The 12,459-nt window shown below is 36.8% G+C and overlaps 1 protein-coding gene across 1 annotated transcript in view; it reads right to left on the bottom strand.

The window, feature by feature from the left end:
* LOC112159643 (teashirt homolog 2) overlaps positions 1 to 4,872 on the bottom strand; it is a 60,187-nt gene extending 55,315 nt beyond the window's left edge. The window contains exon 1 of the mRNA XM_024293858.2: positions 4,222 to 4,872. Within this exon, the coding sequence (XP_024149626.1) occupies positions 4,222 to 4,261 (40 nt within the window). The 5' untranslated portion in view covers positions 4,262 to 4,872. The remainder of the gene's footprint in view (positions 1 to 4,221) is intronic.
* Between the last annotated feature and the right edge of the window lie 7,587 nt (positions 4,873 to 12,459).

Below are 12,459 nucleotides of genomic sequence, written 5' to 3' on the forward strand. Positions count from 1 at the left end.
GATGAGGAAAAAGTTATTAAAGGCTGTCTCTATGGGGAACACTCGAGAGTTGGGAAAAAAAAATCGCAAGCTTTGCAGCAAAAGCTCTGCTCACGTTGAGTTCGGAGAGGGAAATCGTCCCGTTTAATGACAAAAGTCCCCGTAAACAACAACATTTTGCCATCCGAGTGCACACACTTCTCCCCCTTTTCTCCGAAACTTTACTTCAGAACAACCAGAAGCGCAAAAAATGATATTTTACTCAATTTTTCCACATCAAATAAGACAAAATAACCTAAAAAGCCACATTTCACAAAAATAGAATCACTTTTTTTGCCTATTTTTCAAAGAGATTTATTTGCTTTTTTTGACCATAAAATGACAAATTGACAAATAAGAACTGTTTCTTAAAGAAAAGTAAATAAAATGATTAATTTGGCAAAAATGAGCTCAAAAGAATAAAAGGATTGTTGGAAAAAATATTCAATCAATAAGAGAACGACGGATGAAATCTGCGACACAGAAAGCGAAAGCTAATCTATGATAAGAAGATCTTACATTTGCTGCTATTTTCCACTCTTTTTTATTCCTAAACTGGATAAACAACATCTGCCTTGATCATAGGTTGTTTTCCGAACAAACCACTTAGGAGGAATTCCTTGCTAGCCAATTCCCACAAGCTGCTGTCAGTCACTGGCTGGCACTGCAACACTTAATGCCTTTGTCTGTTCTCCAATTTATCTTGTTAACAGCAAATTGGGCTAACGGTTTGAAGCACAGAGCTATTGTAAAAAAAAAATAAAAAATACAGCGAGACGAGGGCTCCCACGGCCGCAGAGTAACATATGGCTCCCTTCACTTAAAAATGCCTCCCATGCACTTATAGGGCTGGCTGTTTACACCATATATAAACCCGATACACAAATTCCAGTCTGAAATCTGGAGCCTGATAGCCTCTGGCTTTGTGATTCCTGCTCGGTAATAAAGCAGAGCTTTAGTGCGTCCCTATTCTGGCCCGGTGAGTAATTGGCTTTTTTTTTTTTTTTCAAATGAGTGTGTAGAGGAGGTAAATCACAGGAAACTGACCGGCCTGTGCGGGTGCGGCCTCAGGTGAACGAAGAGGCAGAATACACCCTAGAGTACAGCCACAAGAGCGGAGCTAGAACATTTTAGATGAAGGGAGGAGGGTGAAAAAGTGGCAAATAAAAACGATTTCAAACTGTTTTATTTTAAATACGGTTTCCAACTATGAGAATTTTCTTTTGCCATAGCGAGTAAATAGCCCAGATTACAATACATTACAGCGGCGTAGCAAAAAATTTGAGGGCCTCAACATTTTATTTAAATATATAGATTTTTCTTATTTTTGCGATGCTTAAAAAAACTAGCATTGATGAATTGTTAACCGTCAAGAGAAAATTAAAAAATTATATATAATTTTGTTTATAACCTTTGATAAAATCTTCAAAAAATTGTTTTGTCACATATAGAATATGTCTAAATAACATAGCAATCTTAGCTTATTTAGCCAAATATTTAGGCTAACAATGTTAGCTTATTTCGCCGAATATTTGGGCAAATTTGATCCACAAGGTGTAACTATATTATAAAGAAAAAAACATTTTTTAATGTTCCATTACAGAAAGTAGTCACTTATCGAAATAAATCACAATAGATGAGTTGTTCTCAACATAAAGTTTAGAAAATTAGCTAAACTTTTTCCCGCCAAAAGTAGCACCCATTCTGAAATGAGCAGAAAAAGTCCTTCTACTGGTCCTAGTCGAATTATGATGAACTACTGGGCAGAAATCATGGACTAAGTTATATACACTGGGTTTGTAGGGAATGTTTAAATTGGGAAGTAGGGTAATATTTGTTAATGTAAGCTTATTTAGCTACACAATTTTAACATGGTGTAACTGTATTATAACAAATTAATAGTTAAAAAATGTACATTATTTTAATACAGAAATTACTTATTTAAAAAAATTATAAAAATAGATGAGTTATTCTAGACATAAAGCTTAAAAAATTAGCTTATGTTTTTCCCGCCAAATGTGTTAATGGAAGCAGCCATTTTGAAAGTAGCAGGAAAAGCACTTTTACTGCCCCTAGTGGAATAATGATGAACTACAGGGCAGGAAACATGGGCCAAATGATATACAATGGGTTTGTAGGTGAAGTTTGAATCATGTTAATGAAATCTCAGAAAGCCATGTATGAATTGTTAAGTGGGGTTAATATTAGCTAACGCTAGCCTATTTAGCCACACATTTTTAACATGGTGTAGCTATATTACAACATTAATTATTTGAAAATGTACATGATTTAAAAAAAATAATAAAATATGAGTTTTCTCAACATAAAGTTTGGAGAATTAGAAAAACTTTTCCCGCCAAAACTGTTTTTTAGATTTCATGGAGGGAGCCGTTTTGAAATAAGCAGCAAAAGTCCTTTGACTGCCCCTAGTGGAACGATGATGAACTACAGGGTAGAAAACATGGACCAAAATAATATTTTTAAGGAAAGTTTTGATCATGCTATTGAGATCTCAGAAATCTGTGTATGAATTAAGTATTTTTAGTTAACACTGACACTAATATTGACTCAAAAATTGGGGGCAAATCTTTTCGCTCCACCCTTGAGAACAACTTTTTTTCTACCTTTATTTTGAAATACCACCTTTCACAACACTGAAAATTCCTGCATCTTTAAAAGCAGGACAAAAAAAGATTATTTTGCATCTTGCATGCTCTTATTTCAATACTACTCTGTTCTTGTTCCCCCCTCCACACATCATTAAACATATTATTATAACATGACTGTCAGCCCGCGCCTCTCCTCGCTCCATTCTTGCTCTGCCAGGTAATCAATTTGTCGTCACTCTCTGTAACCCCAGTAAAGTCATCAAGTGAAATGAGTTACAGCTGCAAAGAGCCTTCAAGAATACAGCAGGGGATGAAGGGAAGAAAAAAAAAAAATGACAACACGGCGCAGGAATATTCCACCGCTTGATAGCACATCCCCAGGTCTTGAAGATGAAATATTAATGCACAATTTGTTTATCTGCAGGCCCGCATCTCTCCGGTGCCGAGCTGTTAATTTTCCATCGGCGCAGACAACGGATCAGTCAGTCATGAACTCTTCACAGCCATTACCGGGAGACGTTTTGATTAAGTATTCCTAATGTAGTGGATAGGAAAGAATGAAAACACTCAGCCTGCCAACTTTTGATTGACCATTAAGCCACTGATGAATGTGCCTGTCAGAGAGGAGACAATTACCTCAACAATGAAGAAACTCTTCTGGAAGGCTTATTTCTCTGCAGGGCTGACACATTTAGCAGGCGTTGCAGCTGGGAGCGTGTAAAGGGATCACTTAAGCATCTTCTTAAAAGTTCTTGGAATATATAAAAAAAAACTACAAGGCAGAAGAAGGAGGAGGGGGTATTGTTTCTAAGAAAAAAGGGTTATTTGAAAAAAAGGTTTATTGTGAGAGTGTTAGAGCTCCTGTGTGTGCAAACGGAGAGTGTGGCGGGCAGATAAGGGTCTCGGTATCTTAAACGGAGAGAAAGGAGGGGAGGGTAAAGAGACGCTATTATTGGCAGAGAACAATTGCCATCTGCTTGCTACATCCGCAGCCGTAATAAAGACTGATAACTTCTCGGGGAGCATCCTCAACACGCTAGAAGGATTTTTTTTTTCCTGTGAATCAAGCGGCTCCATCCTTTAGAAGAAGAAGAAGACAATGGGGTTAAGTCAGAAGACACTTTGGGGGCCTCCTCCTCCTCTCCTCGGAGATCATCTTTCCAAATATAAGCAGAGGGCCCGCAGACCTGCAGCTGTGCACAGAAGAAGTACAAACCTGTGTGTGTTGCTTTTTGTGTGTGTGTGTGTGTGACCCTGTCTCCATTTGTCCATAAGATTATGAAGAGTTCATGCAGAGTTCATGGGCTCCAGCAGCAGCAGCAGCTCATCTCTCTCCAAACCAACACTTTGATTTTTCCCTAAAGAAACTTTCTCATCAGATTATTGGAACAATATTTCCTGTTTTGCCTTTAAAAAAATAAAAAAAATAAAAAGTAGTGAAGCCTCAACTTCCAACTTTACTTTTTCTGTCTTTTCAAAATAAAATGTCACATTTACACAAGAGTTGTTGGATCATCCCAAAATAAATAAATAACATTAAATAGTGATTTTTTTTTTCCGGTTGACAGAAGAAAGGTTCGGGTCAGGTTCTTACCCGCAGCCCGTCTGGGCGCCTGCTGCTTCCTCCGCGGCATTTCTCCGTCTCCTTCCTCCTCCTCCTCTCAGTTCAGCGCTGAGTCCAGGTGAAACGCGCGAGGAGATAGTCCATGAACACACACGCAGAGGCACGCGCGCATATGCACCCTAGCGCGCGCGCGCTCACACACAGAAAGAGTCTTTATTCTCGCCTCTTCCGACTTCTTCTTCTTCTTCTGTCAAGAAAATCCAACAAGGAAAGGTTGGAGAGCGGCAGCCGGATCGTTCTTTCACCTCCTCCTTCCTCCTCCTCCTCCTCCTGCCGCGGCTGCTCCTCCTGCTGCTCCGGGGCGTCCCTTCCTCACCGTCTGTTTTCGTCCGTCAGCGCCGCGTAACGTTTGATCGCCGCGCGCCACTCATCGGGCTCGAAATGCGCGCAAACACGCCGAGCGTTGCGGTGATATTACGCGCGGCGCGGCGCGGGGAGGGAGAAAGGGGGAGAGGCGATGCCAGCAGACATCGATCCGGAGAACAAACTGAACATTAAAAACTCCTCCCTCCTCGGCTGGACTTGATGATGGCAGCGAGACATTTGTTACACTAGATAAGCAGGAGTTTATTAAAGGAACAGAGGCCAGACTGCAGCAGCTGCTCTCTGTCACTCGCCGCTCACGCAGCTTTGCGTGGTTTTCTTCAACAACTTCCGCTTTGTTCCCTTCAAGAACTTTTTCTTTCAGGCAACAGATACGAAAGAAGCAGGAATGTGGACAAAAAATGTCACATTTACTCCATAAAGTGATGCAAGAAATTCAATGGAGCTCTTAAAAATGCCCAGATGTCTTTATATCATCACAACTCTACAAATATCCCAAAAGATGGACACACTGATCTAGAAATGACAAAAAAGTGCTTGTCAGCATTTTTTTTACACATTTGGTTCCCTTAAAGTGAACCAAATTTTCTGTAAGGTGGATCCTGATGTGGAACCAGTCACTTTCTGACCCATCTTTCCATGTCTTGGTTTGTTTCCAATCGGACTGAGCTTCGATTCGCTCTGACTTTTCTCAATCTGAATAGACTGTGACTATTTTCGACCAAACTTTTGAAATGCAAACAGAGTAGCAGAGCAACAGTTTCCCCAACATTCTGTATCATAAACACCTAGCATACCTTCTTAGCCGTCGTCTCCTCAGTAACCGTCTTGCAGTACGTCTCCATCGTCCCAAAGTAGCAGTAAAAAATGTTGAACGTGACGTTGAAACAGACAAAATTGATCAGTGAAATATGAAGTTGAACTATCCCAACAAGGATTGCTAAGTGCAGGACTTCCATTATTCTTTCCCCACCCTCGTCCGGCCAATGACTGAAGAGATCTTTAGTCACGTGGTTTTGTTTACAAGTTTTGGTCGAAATCAGTCTGTATACAGACCAAATGCAAGGTTCAGGACTCGACCATCATCGAACACACCCTAAGATTTGAAGATTATCCTTTAAGTATTTGCAGTTTTTTCCAATCGTTTTCAGTGCAGCTTCATTACTTAAACACATTTTAAAATGGGTCCAAACATAAGAAAACGCTTCCCGAAAGAAGCAAGAAGGATTGATAAATGAAAAACAGATTATTAAAAACACACAATGTCACTAGTTTGAAAATATTTATCCCAAACTGATTTACAATCATCAACTGAAATCTCTTCTTTCAGATTTTAACTTAAAATTTTCAATTGAATAAAATAAAATAAAATACAATTTTTCGTCCTAAAAAAATAATTTCTCAGACGATGAAATTAGTTGCGATTTACTATCAGTTATTATTAGCTCTATTTTTTAATTTATTATTGTGTTTGTTTGTTTTTTTATTTGTTTTGAGCTATGTTGAATCAAAATCCCCATTGTGGGATCAATTTATTTGAACTTCATCGCATCTGCTTTACTGACCAAAATAATAATTTAGTATATAGTAATTAATACACTTTAATAAATGCCGTCTGGATTAGATTTTAAAGAACAAGTATTCCCACCTATATATTTTGTTAAGATACAACAAAGATTTTATAAACCTCTCTAAAAATATACAAACAAAAATGTATAAATATTATCAGTAACATTTGCAAATCCATTAATTCCCAAAGTAGTTATGACGATGATGGATTTCTTTATTTGAAACTTCTGGAACTTTCCTATAAAAACAAAATGCTTTTTTTCACATTTCAGTCCAGTTTTCAAAGCTGAGAAATTTTGGTGAAAAATTTGAGAGATTGCAAAGTTTGGAAATGTTTTTTAAAAGGTAAAATGGCTCTTGAAATTGAAGCTTTTCAGTAAGTTTTAGATCAAATTCTTGAGAGAAAAATCATGAAATATCTTCAATAATTTCCCAAAAAATTAAACAAAAAATTCACATTTACTTAAATATTTTTCTCAAACAGAGTTGGATTTGCTTTTTTTTAATTTATGTATTTCAACTTTAAACATTTTCAATTGTTTGACTCAATTTCAGCGTCGTCTTTGTATCTGAGCAGCTACAGTCCACATTTGAAGATCCTTAACAAATGAAAAAACCTCCACAAGATGTGATCTGGTGAAAAGGGAAGACGGAAAATAAGTGAAGGGATTTTAAAATATTTTTTCCATTTGGGTTACTTTTTTTCTGCAAAATAGCATCTTAAACTCTTAAGTTTTCATAAACATTTTATTTTTTTTTGTATATAGTTCTCAATAGAAAGAGCAGCAGAGACGATGACAGTTTGGCTCCTTTTTAATACAAATATTTGATCTGATTCCTTGTATATCAGGGTCACTATAAAAGAAAAAATACAAACAAATAGATAAGAAAAAAGCTGCAAATCGTTGAGAAAAACAGTTAAAATTTCAGGAAAATGAAGTCTTATTTTTTTTAGGGAAAAAGATCAAATTTCTATGAGAGTAAATTGTACAATTGAGTGGAAATGTTGTGTAGCTGTGGGAAAAAATTAAACAAGTCATGAGAATTAAATAACACATTTTCAAATTTTTCATTTTCATAAATGTACACATATTTTTGACATTTTCCTTGTAAAATAATTATTTTTAAATCTTACATTTTGTTTTAGTAAAGATTTTTTTCCCCATACTTTTACAGCTTTACCCTTGTAAACTGTTGACTTGTTTTTATAATTTAAAAAAACTTCTTTCTCATTATTAACTTTCTTTAATCTCAAAGAATTTGAATTTTTTTCTTATACTTTTCTGCTATTTCTGACATAAAATCGACTTTATGTTTGTAAAATATTGAATAAAAATATGGCTTTTTTATACTTTTTTACAATTTTATTTTTATGCTTATTTTCAGAAGTATAATAATAAAGTTTAGACTTTCTTCACATAATTTTATTAGTCTTCTGATATATATATATATATATATATACAGGTATATATAGTATATTTTACAAATATATAAATATTTATACTGCATATATATAAAATGTTGACTTTTTTTCTTGGTATAACAACTTTTAACTTTCTATTTAACTTTTTATTTGATCTATTTTTCCTTATTTTACAACATTTCCACGTCCTCAGAGAGAGCTTGTTTAACGCCGTCTTTGGTGGCGCTGTAGACAGCAGCTTGCTCTTCACAACCTCGTCTTAGTCTAATCAAATATGAAGCGTTGGTGATGGATGACTTCATTTCAGAGGGACAACACCCCTCAGAGATCCCGTCTCGCCCCGCGTTACAAATGGCTTCCTGATAATATTCCATCACCCTGTTTTGCGGCTGTCAGTCATCTGGCCGATGATACCGGAGACCTCCCGTGAACTCCACCTGAACCTGAGCGATCAATCACGGCTCAGATCGAGCCTGAACTTCACCTGTCTGACAGCTACCCCCCACCGTCGCCACCGCCGGCCTGTGTGGTGGTGACAGCCATAGCGCCAACACCCTATCTGTCCCACAAGCCTCCGCCCCGCTCCGTCTGCCTCTCCCCACCACTCACTGAAAAAGTTTGAGTTGGGAACTTCTCACGTTGTGTTTATGCATGAAATCCTCGTGCAGATGGTGGAGGCCGTCAGTCCCAAAAGTCTTGATGAGCTTTTCCTCACTGGTGTAGTTCTCACAAGTGGCTGCTCGAGGATTTTCCAGGATATAACTTTAGCAGATGTCACTTAGGTGTGTTCGGTGGCTGTGAGAGGATGTGACAAATGCGAATTAAGGAACTGAAGCACTTTTTCGCCGTGGTGAAGCCGTCATAACTGGTCCCTGTGGGATTAACGGTACACAGATGGACATTTTCCACACGTGATTTTTTTTATTGCCGGATTTTTTTTAAACACTCGAGTAAAATCCAGAAAAAGTAATAAAACAAGAAGACAAATTAGGCTGTCAAAAACAGAAAGTTATGGCCGATTTGTGTGTCACCGCAACACACAAGAAAAGCAGAAACACTGACGTGCAAAGAGACATTGAAGCGTGCTCATGAATCTGCTAAAGGTTTAGGAGAAAACTCTCAAGAAATTCAACAAGTTTAGGATTAGTTTTGTATTCTAAAGTTAGACCAATCAGTTCTTAAAGAACATGAAGACTGAGGTCATTTCATCTCAGCTTTATTCAGATCGCAGAACAAGCTTAGTTTGCCGGTTGCTCCTCCCTCTGAAAAACTTTACAAAGTCACACCAAAAGAAAAAGTATAATGAAATATAGATGTCTCGCTAAAACGTAGAGACAGGTTTTTTTTTTTTACACCTTTAGTCCTCAATGGTGAGCTCCTCTAGAGGATAATATGAAGAATTGGTGGATATAACTTAGAATTAGGTCTTCCAAAAACACATTTATTAAAGTATACTGTCACCTTTGGGATAAAAGTATTGAGGAATAACTCAGATGTAAAAAAAAAAAAATCAGAACTACAGCTGTCTGACATAATTCTGAAAGTGGCTATTTGATCTTGTGGACTTGTTTTCTAAAAGGTGTTGAATTCTAAAAAATGTAACTCATTCCTTTGGTTTTGTTTATTTCCTCTCCTACCCTCTGTAAGGTGAATTAAAAATTTAAATGGACCACACCATCTAAAAAAAATCCAGCAGTTCCTAAAGCCATCCTTTGGGGGCAGCACCGAGTTTTGTTCAGGACATTTAAAAGCATGAAGAAGAGTAGCATGTCCTGCTGCTCCCACAACCAACGTTGTTTGCAAAAAACGAATCGTACTGTTAAAACTAAACTTACCTTGACTACGCTAACTCTCATTCAAGTTAGTAACATGTAAAAAAACACAGTTTCCAATTGCTACATAGCCAGGTTAACGTATTAACAATTACACTCAACCTTGTTCACAACTCACAGTAAAACAAAAAAAAAAAACTAAAAAGCATTAAAAAAAAACACAGGTCGCCAAAGCTATGTTTGCAAAACATAAAAAAACAGACTTACACCGCTAAATAAATAAAAATAAGTATTTTGAGTATGCCTTAACATCCTGAAAATATGGTATGTTCCATCCATCCACCCATCTTGCAAGGTTACTGGAGCCTATCCCACCCACTGATGGCCAAAGTCTGGGAAAAGTGTGAAGGTTTTTGCAAAACGACAACTAAAAAAAGTATTTTCTTTAAAAAATTAGTAATACAGCCATGGGCGGGGCTACAGGTGAGCAGCTGCCCCCACACACCCAGCAAAAAGACCCTCTCACTTGTCCCCCAATTCTAGAGTCAATATTAGTATCTGCATTGACAAAGAGTTTAAAAGTAGTCAAGAAAAGCATCTTAAGGCTTTGCAAAAATATCAATTGCAATATTTTCAAATGAAATCTTGCTTTTTTTTCACTCTTTCATTTGATCTTCCAGATAAAATGTTCTGGCTCCGCCCCCGAATACAACACATCCTACCAACACAAAGCCAACTCCAACCTTTCCAGTTAAAAAGAAGCATATGATAAATGTAGATATACATTTTGTGTTTCATTCATTTATTTGTGAGCAAATCAAATCCAAAGGACTCCACTACAGACAGTTAGCAGCTACTGCAAGAAAACACATGAAAGCCCTTTGCAGCTGAGCCATACGTGTCCCTCAGGATCTGGTAAAGACCACAACTAAACAGAGACTGAATATTGACATCAGGTTGTTAGAAACACAACTGCAATTGAGCGGTGATGTTGCAGCAGCTCTCCTGATGTCAAAAGGCGAACTGCAGCACATTTGAAACCTGCAGAAACAAAATCTAGTAACAACTTTCAAGTTATCTGCATCGTTAGAAGAGACATTTCTTTGCTCCCTGATGAAAATAAATTCACGAACACAACAAAAAAGCACAAAAATATAATCCCAATTGTAATGGTAGATGGTTTTGGTGTGACAATTTCATGAAAAACCTGCACACAAAATATTTGGAACGTTTACAGTGATGCCGCTCTTTACCTTAAGAGTCCATATTATGATTATTATTAGTCCTTTATTTCGAACAATACATACAAAACAAGAAAACAACAAAGGAAAATTTGTATATATATTATAAATAAAAATATTACACCTCAATTATGTTGTTGGAAATGGAGTAGGAAAAAGTAAAAAAAAAATTTAATCCTACCCCCTAACACAGGGGTCAGCAACCTGCAACTCCAGAGCCACATGTGGCTCTTTTATCTCCCCATGGTGGCTCTCTTGGTGAAGAAAAATTTATAATAATTAAGAGAAAAATTGGAGATTAGCTATTATTTTACTTACATGCTTACGCTTTTGGCTAATTTGTTATCTACTAGGGTTTTTAGGCTAATTTAGAATTTAGCTTCCATTTTAGCCACAAATATTTTTGACTAATGTAGTTTACTGAAGAATTATATGCTAGTTTGGGGTTCAGATAATAATTTAGCAACATTCTGATGTTTTTGGCTAATTTGTTATCTACTGAAGTTTTTCTGAATAATTTAAAATTTAGCTTCTATTTTAGAAACAGGCTAACTTTTTGACTAATTTAGTTTACTGAGGAATTTTAGGCTATTTCGGAGTCCAGCTAGTAATGGAGCAACGAGCCAGCTTTTTTTCGCCTAATTTGGCCTCAGGTTAAATTTTTAATGCTAATTTGGAATTTAGCTGATATTTTAGCAATATACTAACATTTTTGTCTAATTTTTATCTACTGGAGTTTCTAGGCTAACTGAGGAATTTTAGGCTATTTAGGAGTTCGTAATTAAGCAACAGGCTAGCTTTTTCGCTAATTTGGCCTCTACTGAAGGTAAAAACATTAACAAAAATCCCTTTTTGAGAAATGATCAATTCTTTTTATATTTTTGCTTTTGTTCATGCCAAAAATATCCATAATTCATATTTATATAAAAAAAAAAAACAAGGTCATGATTGCAAATCCAAATTTCTTAAAGGCTAAAGTAAATCTGCGGCTCCTTTCCATGTTTTGCTCAGTAGAAAACTAGTCCAAATGGCTCTATTCCTGTTAAGGTTGCCGACCCCTGCCCTAACATTATATTTTAATTTTAATCTTTATTATAAACTATTTCAGAAGCGAAAAATTAAGAACCTTTTTTTTTCATCAAACATCTGTCCAAATATATATATTCAAAATATAACATTGACCAAACAAAAATGTTTTTGATTTCATGTAAAAAATGCCACAAGAACATGTTAAAACAGCAAAAAATATCATTAGAGTTGGTCTTTAAACCTCTGAATCAAAAGAGAAGGTAGAAATATTCCAGGTTCCTCATTTCTGACAGGTGTCTCTGAAATCGAGCCTCCACTTTTTGGTTTCAGCGAGAAGATTCAGCAAAGCTGCTTTATTTCTCCTCTTCATCTCTGACACAAGCGTGTGTCCTCTCCCACTCCAGCATTTTAAACACATCTAATTGGCTGGATAGGCGCTTTTTAACGTTGACAAGCACTTTAAGCTTCATTCTGAAAAATCTGAGCGTGAAGCGTGGCATTTGCGCCGCGTCTCCTTGGGAGTTAAATATTTGCGAATCTTTTCATTAAAAGACATACTGGGTGGCTTCAATGTAATTTTCCCAACATCTGCATATTTTACACATAAAGCTTTTTTATACAAACACCGTCCTGGGGGGAAATGACTCAATCATTTGTCTAACGATGCAGCAGACGCCGGCGTTTCTCTGACAGAGATGAGTGAGAGCAGAGCGAGTTCAAAGCCGAGTCAGACGAGCGGCGTCTCGGAGACTTCACAGACCGGATCACATTAGGAGATTTACAAGCTGTCCACGAATCCAGAACATTAAACAAAAACATTAAGCCTTTTGTGCCTTTTCCCTGGTCATAA

This window comes from Oryzias melastigma, linkage group LG7 (assembly GCF_002922805.2).
Source record: "Oryzias melastigma strain HK-1 linkage group LG7, ASM292280v2, whole genome shotgun sequence".
Lineage (NCBI taxonomy): Eukaryota > Metazoa > Chordata > Actinopteri > Beloniformes > Adrianichthyidae > Oryzias > Oryzias melastigma.